The 18,981-nt window shown below is 33.7% G+C and overlaps 1 protein-coding gene and 7 pseudogenes across 8 annotated transcripts, besides 2 other annotated features; 2 read left to right on the forward strand and 6 right to left on the reverse strand.

Annotated features, from left to right (window-relative positions):
• Positions 1–16,729: part of a mobile genetic element that runs on past the window's edge.
• Positions 336–817, reverse strand: TVAGG3_1058080 (annotated as a pseudogene). Its single transcript has one exon. A coding segment is annotated over exon 1 (482 nt).
• On the reverse strand, positions 4,934–6,356 carry TVAGG3_1058090 (annotated as a pseudogene). Its single transcript has one exon. A coding segment is annotated over exon 1 (1,423 nt).
• TVAGG3_1058100 lies at positions 8,198–8,749 on the reverse strand (annotated as a pseudogene). Its single transcript has one exon. A coding segment is annotated over exon 1 (552 nt).
• Positions 8,806–9,799, reverse strand: TVAGG3_1058110 (annotated as a pseudogene). The gene has a single exon. A coding segment is annotated over exon 1 (994 nt).
• TVAGG3_1058120 (uncharacterized protein) lies at positions 11,766–12,542 on the forward strand (the record flags this gene model as incomplete). Its single annotated transcript, XM_051255930.1, has 1 exon — positions 11,766–12,542. One exon carries the CDS (start codon positions 11,766–11,768, stop codon positions 12,540–12,542), a length of 777 nt encoding a protein of 258 aa, XP_051081504.1.
• TVAGG3_1058130 lies at positions 12,806–13,421 on the reverse strand (annotated as a pseudogene). The gene has a single exon. A coding segment is annotated over exon 1 (616 nt).
• Positions 13,880–14,699, reverse strand: TVAGG3_1058140 (annotated as a pseudogene). Its single transcript has one exon. A coding segment is annotated over exon 1 (820 nt).
• On the forward strand, positions 14,825–15,630 carry TVAGG3_1058150 (annotated as a pseudogene). Its single transcript has one exon. A coding segment is annotated over exon 1 (806 nt).
• Positions 16,730–18,416: 1,687 nt separating the features above from the next.
• Positions 18,417–18,981: part of a mobile genetic element that runs on past the window's edge.

Consider the following 18,981-nt stretch of genomic DNA (forward strand, 5'->3'; position numbering starts at 1 on the left):
ATTTCTGGTTCGAATGGCTATTGGTTTGACATTGTAGACACTCTTCCTGAAGATGCTGTTGAAATTATACAATACTCTAAATTTACTCTAGAAAATTACTACTATGTCCCAAGTGAAGATGTCTTTTACTATTTCATGGGAACTCAATACAGACGAATGAATGTCTTAAGACAGTATAGCAAAGATTATATAAACATTACAGATGTAGAAGGAAGAAGAACAAAGCTGTCTATTGCAAAGTTTAAGAGAGACAATGGTTATACATAAATGACAAAAATATATGACCTCATTATTTTTATCACGAATGACCTCATTGCTGACAAAAATAAATGACCTCAGAACTTCAACTTACGAATAAAGCTTGTTTTAGTCGTTATTGAGAAGTTAAACTTTTCAGCAAAGCAAGGTTGACATGACTTACATAAGTCAAATCCAATCTCTTGACCATCATGAAGTGCTTTGTAAAGTTTCATTAAACTGAACTCAGAGTCTTTGTCATATGTTCCAACAGGTATGTGAATGTTCTTATCTTCATTGTAATAGCATTGTATAGCTTCAGGAAACATTTCATTAGCTGTTAAAGCAAGAACGTCTTGTTTTACACCTTTACAACGTGCATGGAATGCAACTTCATTTAAATCGTTCGTGAGTAAGTCTATGTAAGTCTTCTTTCCACAAAATATTGACTTGTATGCTAAACTTTGTTTTCCAGGTGTTATTTCTGCGAAGTCAGAATGGAACTGACCAAGTTCTTTCCTAATAAGTTCGCGACCGTATCTCTTCTTAAACTCTGCTGCAAGCTTTGGTATGTCTTCATTGAAAATATGCATGCTATCACAGTCCTGGTAAAATATTTGAAGTCCCATATCTTCAGCAGTACAGAATACTTCACACATTATTCTCTTCGACATAGACAGAATGTTAACACCAAGTGGACAGAAGTTAAAGTGTCTGCAAATGCTTTTCGTTAGCTTGAAAATAGTTTTATCTGAACCATCCAAACCTTCGAACTTCACTATATGGTTGTAGTTTCTGATGGCATATCTTATAGCATCTTTGTCATTTACTATGGTTATTTTTGACTCAATAGGAGATAGAATAGTTTTGCCATAAATACTGTTCAGAATGAGCTTTATATTTTCTTGCAAAGGATTTCCTTCTTTCTTATACTTTAACCTTAACTCAAACAACTTCTTTACTTCATCTCTTATTCTAATATCTCTGTTTCCATCGTAATAGTATCCTTGCAACACTTCACATTTGACACCTTGATATTTTATGAGGTCTTGTAATGTTATATGGTCAACATACATTAAACAGCAAGTGTTTGAACTTCTGGGAACGTTAAGTTCTGGATTTAGTTCAGGGTCACAAACTATTAAAGGAAAGTGTCTATGTATTCCAATCTCTGTTATCTTAATGAGAACAAAGAAGCCAGACATAAACTTTTCACCAATGGGTTCCTTTTGGTCGTCATCGAATAAATGTCTCATGAGATACTCTGTGCTTAACATTTCTTTCTTCATACTTTGGATACCTTCTAAAGTATAAAGTCTTGCTATAGCTGATGGATATAATGAAACAGCGTCGAAGTCAGCAATGAGTTTCTTTTCGCTCTTTTGTTTCATGTTATCTGACAACATACATCTTCCACCTTGAATGCAGCTCGAAATAAATTCTCTTGGTTTATTTGAGAGGTCATATAAATTTCCATTCGGGAAGTACACTCTGTTCTCAAACAATTTGTTAGCAATAGAACAAATACTAACGTAGTCATAAACGTTTAAATCAAATTCTTTCAATATGTCATTGCGGAACTTAACAAAACCTTCTCTTAAAATTCTTACATCTTGTTTGCAATAAAATGTGCTATACTTTTCTAAGTCGAAGTGGTTCTCATCTATTCTGCAACCTTTGATGGAATCTATGTTTTTCATGAATGTATCTGCATCCCGGATAAACTTACATGCTTCAGAAATGACACCAGTTCTGTTGTCATTTGCTAACAAAACACTGCTGTAGTAGTTGTATGGAAATACTTCTTTCGGTCCTGTTTGTAAGTTAAACATAGCAGGAAATAGTTTAAGCTTCTTATTTATAACACTGTAAGAGTCTTTTATAATAATTGCCCTTCCTTTATATAAGCCAGTTATTTGCATTGTTCGTGAACCTTTAATGATGGGAGTTCCTTTCACTTCTGTCATGTGTCTTAAGATGAAGTTTATATCATAACTGAGGTTATGGAAATATATTAAACTCTTGTCAGGAAGTCGTTCCAAAAATTCTGTTGCACAGTTCTGACCCCAAATGCTTTCACTCACTGAACCATCTTCACTGTCGTAACATATGTTAAAAGCTTTATGAAAGCCATCGGTACTGCACTCAAAGTCAGCAAAGAAAACGTGCTCAGGAATGAACTTGCACTTATTTTTATTTACTTCTTTTGACTCGGCTTTCTTCTTCAGTTGTACACAATACTTTGGAGCATATGACAAGTCTTTAAATGGTGCAAGGTTCTGTTTATATAAGTCAGTCGTATATGTGAAAAGTTCTCCATAAGAAATAGGTTCGAAATATTTGCACTCCCACAATGTTTTCATAACATCCCATAACGGTGTTGTTCTATCATAACGAACTACATATTTATCTTCTCTCTTTGTATAAATCTTCATTTGTTTCTCAATGTTCATTCCACCACACTCCTTCAAGATTTCTATATAGTTGCGAATGAAATATGTTGTCATTGGTAATCTTTCATTTAGCATGTAGTGGTCTTCAACAAGAAGTAAGTCAATAGTTCGAACAGTTTCACATTCTTTTGGTATGTATCTCTTTATTTCATTATGTCTTGAGTCATTGAAATAACCAATGGTAACATTAAATGCTATACCTGTTGCGTCAGAAATTTCTTGTACTTTACTTTGAGGAAAGTCTCTAACACGAATGACTTCTCTCATGTGGTCAATAGTTTCTTCATTTACTCCAGCCTGAATGCAAGCATAAACGAAGCAGTTATCTTCTGTCATAAGTGTTGCAGTTCTTTTGTTCAGTTCATTGAAGATTTGGTAGCGTTCAAGATTTATAGGTAATGTGCAAAGATACTTCCAGAACTGACCGCTTCTCTTCTTATAAAACTTCTTTTCACCATTATCTTTCCAAAAGCTTTCTATAAGTGCTGGGTTTCCTGTTTGCTTAAGAGCTTCCAAAATGGCTTTCTGGTCATTTGTCAGTGTGCTTTCATCTCTATATGGTCTCTTTTTTGGTTTGCCTTTCTTTACATCTGACATCGTTAAGCCTTCATATTCTGTTAAATCATACATCTTTATTTCGGTAAGATTCTTTATGTTTGTCAAGAAGAAGTCATAGTGCATTTCAACAATACCTGCAGCATTTGCTTCTATCTCTGATATAAAGTTCTCCTTCAAGAGCTGATGTAGTAATGTTCCAATATTATTGAGGTTTAACGTAGAACATTCATACTTTCCACCAAGTTTATAACATACCATCCATCTCTGTTGTGAGTTTATTTTAATTTTCTCTAAGAGTCTCATGAAAACCTTACCGAAATGTTTGTGTAAGTAGTCTCTGTTTGGTTCATCTAAAGCTTCGATGTTAAAGTCAATGAGTCTATTGCCTGACTTCACATTTCTCTTCCTATTCTCTTCATCTTTCTTTAACCATCTCTCACCTTCTTTTGGTTTGTCGTCAATGGAACGAATGACATCGTTAGCTTTGCGAACTTGTTCTATAGCGCTTTTAAACATCTCTCTTCTCTGTTGTTTCAGTGTGTCGTCTCTCTTCTTGTTTCACCAACGTTTGCATTTGTTATGTCAAACATTTCTCTTCTTACTTCATGAGGTACTGAACGTCTATGATATAAGTCAATAGCAACGTCATTTAAAGGAAATGCTCTTGCATGGACTTCGTCCTCGCCGCGTTGCGGCTTTATGAACTCATGAATTCTATCATAACTTATTGCACCATTATAGTCTTTAATGATGTCAGCGAGTGCTTTTTTGTTTGTTGCGTAATGTTTTGCAACATCTATGTTAGCTTCTGTAAGAAGTTGTTTTATTTCCGAGTGTTCTAACTTAGACAACTTCTGATACATCTTTAGTAGGAAATAAAAAAAAATATTTTTTGAAAAAATTAGATTAGATTTTTTAAAGTTATTTTTCAAAATAATTTAATATTTTTATTTTAATGAAACACATGCAAGAGTACAAGTTCTATTCATACAATGCTCTCGCTACTGCTGTTAAGGGTGAATTCATAAATGGAAAAAACGTGAACGTTATATTCAATAAAAAGTCTGTGAAAGAATCTAAATACGGTCAGTTCGTTAAACCATACGCTATCATTATGACAGAAAACGTTACACACCACATGAAATAGCAGTATTACTTAACAGAAAGGAATATTTGAAATATCAAAGATACACATTATACGATTATGAAGAACTCTAACGTTGAATTTTTCAGCATCGCCTTAGATTTATCGCAGCAGAAAGAATACAAGAAAGGTGAAGTAGTTGTAATATTATCCTTCATCTCTGAAGACAATAACGAATAAAGATATAATCAATAAACTCCTACCAGTAATTGAGGAAGCAACGATTGAATATGATGAAGAGGAACGGAAATGATTGAGGAAATAGACCTGAAGCTTTATAAGAAAATTTATTTTTGAATAACTGAAGGTGTCACCACGTCACCATGTCACCAGGTTAATTAACTTCTTTTAAAAATGATGACAGCATGACATTTAGACAACAGGTACGAAAGGAGGAAGCATTTATGAATTATTTTTGAAGAACTGAAAGTGTCACCATGTCACCATGCGTCACCAGGTTAATTAACTTCTCTTAAAATTACTGACAACATGACATTTGACATCACACAGGATTAATGCAAAAATAAATTCAAATCATACTTTATAAAGTTCATTTACAGGTATTTCATCATCAGTAAATGAATCCTCATTATCATTTGGTTCAACCTGTTTTATAATCCTTTCATTTCTTCTTTCAAAACATAACACCATGTTTGTTTACCATCTATTCTTCTCTGTTTCCTTTCACATTTATCCTTAATGCTCATTTGAAAGTTTTTGTCTTTCATGTCTGATGGTTTGCAGAATAGAGCATTTTTACACGTCATACCTGCACACAATTCATCATAATGTGTATTTCATTCATCTAAAGGATTTGTTGATAATTCTATTAAATCTTGTTTGGCTTCAGTCATCGGTATGATTCGTACATTAAATGATGAAAGGTCGTAATTGAGGAAATATGTTAAAAGGTTATCATAAAATTCCTTAGTGCATGAATCCATTAAATTCTTGAAGTAATCAAATTGACCCTTAAATTTACCATTAACTCTTAAAACTACGTATCTTCTGTCTCCAACTTCAATTTTGACAGGGTAGACGTTATTAGTTACCAAAATGAAATTGGCAACATTCTGAGCAGTTCTTCTGGGTTGATTCTTTTCATTAATTCTAATCTCATTATCCGTAATAATTGATTTCAAAGCGTTGAAGTTTGCGAGTCTGTCTTCACCTACATTCTTGAGTTCATTAAGTACAAGAAACATTTTATTTTCAACTACTGAATTGAAATTACCTGTTAGCTCACTTATTTCAGTAATGTTTTTACATGAATAACCAGCGAGGAGTTCAGAAATAATGTCTGTAAATCTGTTTTTACCTGTTCCCTGAAGTCCTTTCAAAATAATTGCTGTTTCATTCTTGATTCCAGGATGTTGAATCATTGATGCAATCCAGCCGAGAAGGTATTTATACACTTCATCGTTATTATCACAAATGGCTTCTTTAATGAAATCCATAAACATCTCAATTTTTGAGTAATCAGGCTTTTCGAGAATGTTGTATTTATAACCTTGAAACGTTGAGAAAACATCTGGGGAATCAGATTTAAAGCAAACACCCTTAACGGTTAATGAGGATAATTGATTTAGTAGTACATCCCATGCTGTTATTGTTTTACCTTCTTCTTTAAATAATTTAATCATTTTAAGTGACTCTTTCATGTTTGATTGAAGAACGAATGATATTTGATTCATTTTGTCGTGGATATTATAGTCCTTTTGAATGAAATATTTATTTCCACAATCTACAAAACGGATTACACGTGATAAATCCTCAATTACTTCAGAACTGTTTTTATACTGATGATTTTCAGCCTTGCGTCTAATATCTGTTATCAAAAACGAGTCATCAAGTTTTATATCAAATGTTATTTTTGGCTTATGTAATAAAGGTAAAACGTATTCATCATAATATTCCTTTTGATATAGTTTTAGAATCTTCACCAAAACAAATGGAGAAGTCATTAAATGTGCATATCTACTACGTGCTTTTTCAAAATTACTTTTTGCATTTTCAGTTAAATTGCAGAAGTTATAAACGTTATCGTATGCTTCATTAATTAAATGATTAGGTAACGAATTAATTGCTTGAAACAGTGTGAATAATGTAACTTCTTTTTCTAAATTCATGTTTCCACCGTCATTATGTACTTCAAAATCACTGATACCATCAACTATGCTCTGGGCAAGTTTATCGCCAATGTTTACATCTTTGTTTTCATTCATTATACTCTTTATTTCTTCATTCTTCTGTTCAACTCTTACCTTAATATTCAAATCATTTAATATATCATTCACTGTTCTGGTTATGGTCGAATCGTAACTTCCACGAATGAATGAGTATGTTTTTATTGGTTCTGTTGCATTCTTGCGAACTCTTGAATCAGCCATAACTACTAAAGAACGCTTTGAATCATCCATAGAAGTCATTATGTCAATATCATAATCATTGCAAGAATAGCATTTAATCATTCTGTTCGAAACTGAATAGAAGAAATTAGTGTTACAATAAATGTGAAGACCTCCTGAAGCGGTTTTAACGATAACATCTTTATCCGAAAGTTTTGATAAAATATCTTTTCTAACCGTTTCTTTAAGTTCATCATTGTATGATTTATTGATATCAACATCTATAATCGTTAAATTTGAAATTTTATTTACTAATAAAGCCGTACCAGTTTTCCTTCCTCTTCCTCCATCATGTTTGAGGTAGTTATGTAAATCAATCTTGTTTTCACCAATTCTTTCGTTGAGGGTTTTAGTTTCTGCCGTAACTAATTCCTCAGCTAATGAATCAATAACTTTTTCATCAGAAACGATATAGTTGCTGTTGTTGTTTGTTGCTGTCATTTATATAGGAATAAAAAAATAAAAATAATTTTAAAACTAACTTTATTTTTGGGCTGCATCAAATTTCCGGGACTGTTGTCAAAATGTCATGTTGTCATCATTTTTTAAAGAAGTTAATTAACCTGGTGACATGGTGACGTGGTGACACTGAAAACATAAACGAAAACATTAATATATAAAATTCATGAAAATTCAAGACCTTTGGGTCTCGCCGCTTAGCGGCTGAGAGTAGAAATGAGGGTATAAATGAGGGTATAAATGAGGGTATAAATGAGGGTATAAATACCCATCTACCCTAAACATTATTTTTTGGTCATGGGCTATGCCCCGCCGCTTTGCGTCTTTATGACAAAAATAAATGGTACCATTAATGATATCATGACTGTTCTCATTCATGTCTGATTTACATCTAATGAAAAAGTTTAGAAGAATTTTCTTATTCTTTCTGGCTTATTTTTGTCTTTCCAGTACTCCCGCTCTAATGGTCCCAGATGTGTTGACTTTGACTCTCTCAAGTTCTTAGATGGTATAACATCTTCAACGCCTCCTTCATATCTTACTTTATAAGTGTCATCGTTTATGTTATAGCCAATTATTTCAATAACCACTCCTCGCTTTGCTTCGTCAATGGTTTCAGCAAGTTTGCCATTACTACTTTCGACTAATTTATGACGAGGATAAAACGCAATAGAGTCGTCGGCAGCTTTTATAAGATATCCATTACCTTACGTAGAGTCTACGATATAATAGTTTCTACTTAACCTTAAACGTTTCTTTGTCAACGGTTTGTCGTCAAGAACTACACGAACTTTTGTACCAGGAATGAGGGTAAATTGTGTTGAATTTCTGATATTTTGTGTTTGGCTTCGTTTCTTTTGTATATACTTTTCTTCTTGGTGTTGTGTCATTGAATTTGGTGTATGTCCTGTTGTAGAATGTGTTGAGGAATTATATACTTCGAGAAAATGTTTCATTGTTTCTTCGGTAAAGTCTCGCTCTTGGTTTAAATCTCTGAGCGTTCTTATGAAGCGGTTTATGATGCCGAGTATGTTATGGTTATGGTCTTCAGTAGTGTAGTGAGTTATGTTATGCTTAATGAGAAAATCTGTGATTTCATTGCTGAGGTATGCACTGTCTTGGTCTGATGTTAAAGTACTTGGGCTATGTTCTGCTACAAACTTTTGTAAAACTCTTAACACTTCACGAGTTCCTTTATTCCTCATTGGATATGCATATGCTTTACGAGTGTTAACATTAATGAAGATGAGGAATGGTTTATGTCCTCCTTTTCTGCTTTGAATGAGAGTGTCAAATTGGTATGCGTCAGGAGTGTTGGAGTAAATTGGTAAAAAGTAGTCGTAAGGGTTTATTTTTGTTTGATGTACAACATTTTTGTCAAAGAACCTTTTCAATTCAGCTCTGTTAGTAAATCCCCAACTCTTTGCAGCTTCATTGAACTTCTTAAATGACCTCCATGGATGTTGTTCGAATACTTCTTTCAAGCTCATTTATGTAAAGTTAAAGATTTTATTCAAGGCTCAAGCGCGTTCATTGAACTCTATACCATGCAAATACAGTCACAAATGGTGGCATATAATCTTCACCCGAGCATGTTGGATTTGTTGTGAAAGTATGGACATGATTTCCTCCCGGTTCAGTTGGTCGAAAAATCTTTTTTGCTGCATTGTTATAAGATGGAGATAAAACGTCATGGCCAGCTTCATACTCTGAGTTGTATAATGGGTGGTCTCTTAATGAGTGGCTATGGTCGCCAGAAAAGTTTGTCGTTCCTGTATGAGTGTGCGCGGTAAGTTTGCTTCAGTAATTTTCTTCGAACCTCCTGTTTGCTTTGAAGAGTTAGCACAGTATAAGAATTTATCTACAATCTGCTTCCACGTACCAAAACCTAAAACACTTGCTGGATTTGTTGAATTCATTGACGTATAAATAGAACCAACAGGATATAATGTTTGAATTATTTCAGTCTTCATTATTAGAAGTTCATGTTTAACATTTATAAATCTTTTGCCATCTACAATATTTATATTGTTTGTTATTAAACCATTAGGAAAAGTAGGAGGATAAATTCTTTGTTCATGTACAGTTGCACCGTTTCTTCCTGTTTTTGTTACTTCTTCAATGCATGCCTTAACTTCTTTAATCCTGATTGTTTGAAATTCTTCATGTGTATGGTTCTTGTCGGCTTTTCCATTAAGCGCAGCATTTACTTCCGACTTCTTTGCATAATTTTCATCTACATAAGTTTTGTCGGCTTTCTTATCTAACATTGCTGGTAGTTCATATGCTTCAAAGTTTCTGGCATGACCTTCAATGTTCATACATCTGTTATCTAAATTGTTTAGTGTATCTTTTACGCTTGTACTCGGATTCTCTAAAGGTGCACTTGAACCAAGGGTATAGTTCAATATTATGTCGTCTGCTCTAACAGTAGTGAAGGATTCGTTTGTATGGTTCTTGTCGGCTTTACTGTCTAATGTAGCTTGAAGTTCATTTATATCGGAGATGTTGTGTTTATGAGATTTCAAAACTTTGTTCATTGCTTCGAGTTCAACTTTGTCAGCTTTACTTTTAATAGCATCTTCAAAAGTTATTTTTGCCTTAACTCTCAATGTAAATCTTGGTTCAACTAATACACCGTTAACATTGAAAGTAGAGGCATAAATTTCACCGGTATAACCAAATGCTTCTGGTGCTTTAGCTACATCATACTGTACAGTACAGCTTATGTCATAACCTTTAGCACGAATGTATTTATATCTTCTTTCATTAACATCTTCAGTGCTTATTTGTTCATCCTGTGTTAAATATCCATGGTAGTCCGTTATAATCTGTTCGTCTGAAGTTATATAATGAACGTGGTTTTTATCTGCTTTTTCGGCTAATTTCTCATTAACATCATTCACTTCTAATTCAACTCTTCCGCCAGAACTCTTATTATCATTAATCTTTTTCATTAATTCGGTAATTACGTCATAAAGACTATATTCTGTTTTCGGTTTTGTAAATAATGAGTCAAAATTTCTTTTCATCATTACATCGCTGACATTAATGATATCACCAATTCCTTTTTCATTTATTCTCTTCATTAATTCTGCAATAATGACGAATATATAATCTGTTAATTTATTCTCTTCATCGAGGGTTATAGAATGTTTTGAAATTGAATCATTAACTCCTCTAAATAAATCAATAACTTCAGGATACACGTTTTTAATGTCTCGAATAACCCGACCAGTATCCTGTTGTTCATGTTCTTCGTTCCCGTCGTTACGTGGTTTTATATCTCTAACCATCATCAACGCAGCCATAACCGGAGGGTTTGTTGCTACCTGTTCGAAAATCTGACCGTTATGTATGGTATATCTAAATAATTTCTTTGTGTTTGTTAAAACATTTGAAACAAGTCTTTTAAAACCATCTACAAAATTTCCTGTTTCACCTAATGTTCTTGCAGCATTTACAAGCTCATCCATTCCCGCTTTTGACCCCAAAAACGTCCATATTGCATTTATTTCACTCTGTATAGTTGTCCATTCAGCGAAACTAACATCCGCATTCGCTAAGCTGAAAATGAAATTCAGTGGATCGAACTTAATTCCACCTTCTTTTTCAATTTCAACAAACTCACTAACATGAGATTTTAAGTATTCTTTCGTTAAAATTGTTTTCCCCGATGTTATGTCATTAACGAAACTATCACCGTCAAAAGTTAACGAATTCAATTTCGTCGTTGATGCTTTTATTTCATACGCCGCTTTATCGATAGTTTTTGGCTCACCTTCTTTAGAAGCATATGAAACATTAATGAATGAATTATATGTATTCGTGAATGAATTAAAATCAATGATTTTCATTAATGACGCCTTTAATGATTCATTTACTGTCGAATCCCTTAAAGTAATTAATGAACTGTCCATTTATGAAAGGTACACTGCAAACCGTCGAGTTTGGATCAAATGCTGTAGTTGGTGCAGGAATAAAGATATAAGTCAAATCATTATAGTGACGTAAATAATGTCGTTTTGATTTAATTTCTTTAGCATCTGTTTAATACGGTAATTTTTATTTCTGTAGTTTCTGAATTAAAGATATTCGCTAAAATGTTTTGTAAACTGTTTTGAACAGCTGTGTAAACCGTTGAATCCGGAACTCTTACGATTTCACCGTCCTTAATAAAAGGCATTGCACATGGTGTAGTGCTTGGGTCAAATCTTTTTGGGTTATGATTCAACATATATTCTAATGCTTCATAAACAGACCTATATACGGTTGTATTATCTTTTTCAATAATTTCACCGTCCTTTATAAACGGCATAGTACATGGAGTTAAAATAGGGTCAAACTTTTCATAGTCCTTCCATGTTATGTATTTCTCAGTATTTCCATCAGTGATAACAATATATTTGTCAGTAAGTGTGAGAGAGTATTGACCAAAATATAAACGTTTAGCTCTGTCAGCTTCATACGCATATGCAGCTATACTCATATTTTAATGAGAATAAAATGTTGTTCTATTTGCAAAGTACAGACCCAAACGAATACGGGACAGTAAAGCTACAAACAAACTTAGGTCTACAGAATGAGGCGCTTGCATTCAGAATGGTTGACTTCAATACTATCGCTTCATTCGTTATAACAGATGAAACAGATTTCATGGAGATTGAAATAGATGGAAAGAAGCACGAAATAAGATTTCACAATAATGTAGAATATAAGATGGAAACATTAGCTGGAGTGTTAAATGCTCTCATAAATACTACAATAAACAAGGATAACGAAGAAAACTTAATGAATGTTAAACTTATTGCAGGAGTTTTGAAGTTCAGTTATGCGAAGGAGTTTAAGATAACACGAATGAGTCATAGAGTACAACTTCTTTTGGGTGCATACCATATGACATTTCCTTTGAAAAGTGTTGACAAAACGATTGAGATGAAATCTGTTCCATATGTATGTTATGGCAACTGTTTGTACATTGAGTCTAAAATAGCTAATGTCACAGGTATTTCAGGAGTTAATAGTAAAGGTTCAGTAGAATATAAATCCTTCTGTTATGAAGTAAATTCAATGTTCATTCCAAACGTTCCTGTCATAGCAACTCATTTAGGTAAATGGGTTCGCATTAGTCCTCATAATTTGAAAGACATGCAATTCAGACTTGTTGACTTTCAAGGAGAGCCTGTAGAACTGAAGGCACCGGTGCGAATGACTGTTGAAGTTGACTTTTTAGAAAATATTAAATGCAACAGCTTACAAGAGAACTCAGAGCTAAAAATATAAAGTATGAATGTTATGTATTAGGTCATGAACTTTGGTTGTTGCTGTTTGATGAAAACATGAGTTAGTTATGTCAGTCAAGAGAACAGAAAAAATATTGTGTTAGTGAAAACTGCACCAAGTCAATAAGATTAGGTTTGCATTATGAAGATGAGTTCGATACTGTTGAAGAAGTTTTGGATAGATATTACAAATTGCTAACTTGAAATTTTTTTGACTGACGGCGCAAAGCGCCAAGATGGGCTCAAAGAGCCCTCCTGACTGCTTTAATTTACTAAAACATATTTCAAACAAAGCTTTATATTCTGTTGAAAGTTTTGTATATTCATTCGAATATTTATACTTAAACTCAACTCCTGTAGTTCCTGGTGTTTCAATGATGCGGATGTTACCTATTTTCATGAATAGTGGAGTTTGACCACAGCATTCGATTTCAGGGTCGAGATAGTCAATGACACATTGTTTCCCTGTTATTCGTGAGATAACATTTTCAAGGTCCTCCTTTGTTAGAATTATTTGGTTCTTGCTTATAAGATTTGTCAAAAGCTTCTTATCGTCTTTGAGTAAAATTGTTTGGTATAACTGAAGAAGGTAATGGTCTACGTTATCTGAAGGATTTGTTTGAACATTTGTGTAAGGGTTGTCGTTGGCTTCTCTTGAAAGAATTTGGTCCAGTGGTGGATACTCTAACTTAACATCTGATGTAGCGTTAGCGTTTGAAGCTGAGTTTAAATTCACGGATTTCAGCTCTGGTTCTGGTTCTTTCAAACACTCTGAACTATAGTTCTTTATGACAATATTGTTTGTCGTTCGTGAGTCAACATTTGATGTTGGTTCAATTGGAACATTAACGGCACCAGCTAAGATGGATTTGCTTCTCATTTCATATAGAATAAAAACCTTTTATATGTATGAAATGAACAATATACTCGACAAGGGTTTGAATGTAAAGCTAACGAATGAAAATATTGTTGAATTCACTGAGACAGGTGCTGTGTATAAAGATGTAGAACTACTGAACAAAAGAGCTAAGGGAAGAAGCAGGAACATGAACAAAGGGTGGAAGCCTATAAAAATTTATGTCAATGATGGCTCAGGAGGTTCAAACATAAAGTATGCAGAAAGTTATAGAGTTTATGCTCTCAAAGGTGAAAAGCCTTCATTTAAGAACAGCTTATTCTAACGCATATCCTCAAAAGCTAACGGATGGGGAAGTGGATGATATGAATGACAGCAAAAATATTAACAGAAATGGCGACAGAGATGCATGGAATTTGTTTACCATCAGTCAATTGAAGGTTAAACTTTAAAACAATGTTGGTCGTTCCCATGGAATATTTTTGACTTTAATGGTATTAGTCATGATATGAATCTCAAGGTATGAACGAGGAGAGATGAGAGACTTATATGCTTCCCAAATTTCTTCAAAAGGTAATGTTATACCTGACTGTTTCCAAATGAGTTCAATATCATAACGTGAGAAACCTTGAAAGATAACGAAGTCAGTTTGAGACGTTTTATGTTTAAAGCTAAAAACCTCCATGTTTGCATAAGTATTGCTACAGTTAAGTGGTAATGTCTGACTTTAGTAATGATGTTAGCTAATGGTGAGTCTGGTTTTGAAACTAAACCTTTTCCGGCGAAGTCGTCGCAAACTAACAAAGTATTTGAAGGATATTTTTTGAAGGGGTATTTTGAAAGTTTTGATAGAATGTAGTTTGTAAGTCGTTTCATATCGTAAACTCCTGAGTACTGACGTAAGTGGTGTTTGTCAATAATTCTTTCCATCTCCTCAGAAGTCTTTTGCATTCCTGACTGTATGAACTCTACGATGGCATAATATTTCCTCTTACGTCGAATGTAACGTTGAAGAAATTCAATGAGTTCACTGTCTGGAACTTTAACGACAGAGGCTTGAACTTTTGACATAAATGTTTTCGCTGTTGAGTCCATAGAGTCTGAAGTTGCTGATATAATGATTTGGTCATAATATGAGTCATTTCCTAAACGTTCTGTTATGAGTATATGACGAATGAGGTTAAATGTCTTACCTGAACCCATCTTTCCACAATAGAAATACAAACCATTTGAACAGAACTCATAGTCCTTACTGAAAGGAAGAATGAGAGAAGAGTTAAGTTTGTCTGTAGTTTCATTCATGTCTTCATCTACGTCATGTATTAAATGCTTCATTTTATCTCCATTAAAAATGCAAGTCAGAAATATTCAGAACATAGCACCGAGTCTAAACTGACAAGAGTATAAAGATATACTATGAACACGTTATGATGAAACCTACCAAATTCAAGAAAGTCAGTATACTTATGAATATCCAAGACACTGGGTAGAGTATGTAGGAGGTGAGAAAGCTATTGAAATCAGACAGGTTCGAAGTATTCCAGCAGGAAGAACAATATTATTGAAGAACTTTAATGTTTTGAGGTATAATGATGAAAACAAAGAAGCAAGATAGTTTCCTGTTGCTGTGTATGTGAACTTAGATACAGGAGATGACATGAAAGTTTTTAATACAAAGCTTCAAACGGTAGTGAGAGAACAACTGACTGCGGAAGGGCATCCATTACCTTCAGAAGTTACCATAGCATATAATTTTGAAACAAACTCAATAGATTTTAAAGTCATCTCTGCAAAGAAGTCAGGTTTTACATTTAATGAAGCAGATGTATATTCGAATGAAAACTTCAAAGCTATTGCATGGTTAGATAATGACGATTGCTTTAAGAAAATATTTAAATACAGTGACTCAACGATGTCAATAGCTGACCTTCGTGGAATGTTACCATCGACATTTACAGTAGAAGGTTCAGCAGGATTGCTTACAAGATTGTCAATTGGTGGTATTTGGTCTCGTGAGAACATTGTTATAAAATCCAGTATAAGTGAATTTGCTGAAGAATCTATATTATGTCTTTCAAACTACATGTATTCGCCGCCGAAGCATTATAGTATAACAAACTTTGTCAGTAAGTTTAACATAAGACTTGTCGAACCTTCTTCAATGAAAGATGTTGTGCTACCTAAAGATGGAAAGGATGGACTCATTATTGAAATGATTTTAATTGCATATTAAATGAGCTTGTTCTTGAAGGTCATTCATGATGAAATAACTGTTGTAGAAGATGTTAGCAATTGTTCAGACATTTTGAAGCGTATAGATGATATAAGAAAGAAGTTAGATAGACCGCAAAGCGGTGAGGGCGAAGCCCGTGAGAATGTTTATGTTTCATTGACTTTCTCCAGTAACGAGAACTTTTATGAGATAATATTGAAGAGAGATGATTTTAATATGGTGTAAATGGTAGCTTGGGCAGCTTTAGGCGCAATGGGAACAAAAGCATTAGCATTTGGAGCAAAAGCACTTGGAGCTTATGACGCAGTAAATAAAATGAGTGGAGGAAGGGTTTCGAAGACATTAGATGCAAATAAAGGAAAGATTGGAGGCTGGGTTGCAAAGAAGTTAAGATTAAATAAAATAGGGCTCATAAATAAAGCATCCAATTTGGTTGCGACTGAGTCAGAAAATGCTTTAGGAAAGGACGATGAGTTTGCAAAACACGCAAAAGACTTTAATGACCAGATGAAAGGTGAAACAATGCATTTAAATAGATTCGATGGAACTAAAGAAAATGTTTCTTCTCCACAACTTCCACCAGTAGTTCTTCCGTATGGTCCCTATGGAATGTATGGAAACCCTTACGAAAGACCATTTGACCCATTGACTGGTGGAAGTAATTGGTATCATTATGGACGAAGAAGAAAGACAGTCAAGTTGGAGACAGACGTGAAGAAAGCAACTAAAAAGAAACCAAGGAAGAGAGTTATAAAGCAATGAATTCAACAGGGTGAAAAAAGAGGTGAGATCTCACCACTTCACCTAAATTTATTTTTGTGCTATGTTTTCATACGTGTGAAGTCATTAGTGAAGTCGTTAGTGAAGTCGTTAGTGAAGCACAGCAATGGGAGGAGTTGCAATACTTTTGTAAGTGAGAACGTTTATTTTTTACAGTAGTGAGGTGAAGTGGTTGGCGGCTTTATAAATATTTAAGGTTAAGTTAGTGTTGTCGTTTGTGTTGTAAAATATACGTTAACGGTTTTGTAAAGTGTCAAATTCACATATAATGGGTAAGGAGGCGCGCAGTGTCTCCGTACCCATGATATGTATACTAACTGTCAAAAGATTGAGAGCTGATATGGCTTTACGAAGCCAAATGTAACAATTTGCCAACAATGCCTTATCCGATTCGAATACTAAGATTAGCTTTTTAAGAACAGCTAAACAATCTTTCAATTGTACGATTTTATCATGATCTACATTTATATATTGCTTGATTTTGTTTTCGTACTTAAGAATAAAGACACATATATTATAGTCATATATCCATCTGGTGGATACATGCTGTGGACATTGTGCACCTATATCGTCAGCATGAATGCGACAAACTTCTGCAATTCTGTGCACATCCTTTACTAAACTTTGTAACTGGTTGTTCTTGCCAGCAATATATTGATAGCTGTTGTGGATTCTGTGACAGAAACAGGGAATAAGCAATATCTTGTAGTATTTTGGATCTCTGTCATGATAGAATGAATCATTCCAAGTATCTTTGAAGCATTTTAACCGTGCTGGTCCTCCGTCAACTACCACACTACCTATCTTGACTTTCCTAATGTCAATTCTGTTAAATCCTGCTGTTATTGCGGATTTATAATCCTGACTTGTCTGGCCATCCTTCATATCTATCGCCTCTACTGGGTATGGCTTCATTTGCTCCAACGGATTTGTTAAGACAAAATCAAGATTGTGGTAATCATGTGTCTTGCCTTCATCGATGGCGACACAAGTGTATGCTTTTTTGGCGAATTCGAGAACTTTAGCAAGGTGTATGCTGTTAGCAATAGCAATCATTCTATTTCGGATCTCATCACGTGTAATAGGCTTATATAATTTGTCAGCAAGTTTTTCCGGATTGATATTAGCTGACTGAAGTTGTTTGTATTTGTTCATCATTTGATATATTGTGAACATAATGAAAATCTTTGCAACATGCGTGAATTCTGGGGATGCAAATGTGTCTAAGGCAAGGTTGAACTTACCGGTAAAAATGGTCTTAAGCCAGTTTTTATAATGATCCTCCCTTTGTTCTTGCATTGAACACCGGCAAACTACGCCATCAGATCATGTCACAAGTTCATTGCATTTTACATACCACTTGGGACTACCTTCATGTTTATATCGCATGTAAACATGTTGTTTCGTTTCAAGATCGGGATATGTTGTGAACCCGACTTCTTTCATTAATGAAGTGATTTCTTAAGTTGAATAAAAACAAATTTGATTGAAATTCATACAAAATTTCTTTTTATCATTATTATTTAAGATGCTTTTTTATGTTGAATTGTTAATTTTTTTATTTCCACCTGGGATATTTTGAATTGGGCTAGCCCAATCCCACCTCTCAATTTTCTCTCAATTGGGCAATGGGGATCCCATATAAAATGTATTGTAACAAAATTTTACATGCATAATATAGTACAATTAAACAACATTCTAAAAATATTAAATTCACATCATTTACTTGAAGATTTTATATTTTCAACAAAAATTAATACAATAATTACATTAAATTGAGGAGATTTATAATATTTATTATAAATTAAAATATTATTACTCATTAATTTGTTGAAATATTGCATTTTAGTGGTAAAAATTAAAATTTAAATTTACATGGAGAAAAAAAATTTAAATTCCAAAAAAAATTCAATTGGGATAACGATAGGGACAAAAATTTAGAATCCCCATATGCTTGGGATAAAATCACATGACTACTCACTTTTCTTCCAAATTGACATCCTTAATTATAACAAATTTCCTCAAACTATCTGTATGTCATTCAATTCCCGGCCACTACATTCAATGATGGACCATTTCCTTCAAATTTTGAAATACCTTATTCAATTTGTTGTATGGAGCCCGTGATATTCAACACTATGGAGCTCCTCCAGTTTGGTATCCAAGAAGAGATAAAAGCTAGCATGGGCTACTCTCAAAAATGCAGGAAAGAATACTCCACGATCGAATACAAATGTAAGTATCCACAATGTCAAGCTAAATTCAAAGTCCGGATAATAGATCAAGATAAATATGAACTACTAATCCACTCTGACTCTCATGATCATTCTGCACCTCCGAAATCAACAAAAACAATATCCTCATTATTTGTCAGAAATTATCTTAAACATTACTTTGAAAACAATATGAATCATGCTACAGCTCAACTTAAGTGTTTCCAAGACTTAAATATTTCATATACAGACGAAGAGTTACTTTCAATATTTGCACAAGGTCCAGATGCATTACGTAAATTTGCTCAAAGAGCTGAAATTGTTTCCAAACGCTTTAGTTCGGATGAAAAAGTTTCTT

The sequence above is a fragment of the Trichomonas vaginalis genome, chromosome I, assembly GCF_026262505.1.
Source record: "Trichomonas vaginalis G3 chromosome I, whole genome shotgun sequence".
In the NCBI taxonomy this organism is placed as follows: domain Eukaryota; phylum Parabasalia; order Trichomonadida; family Trichomonadidae; genus Trichomonas; species Trichomonas vaginalis.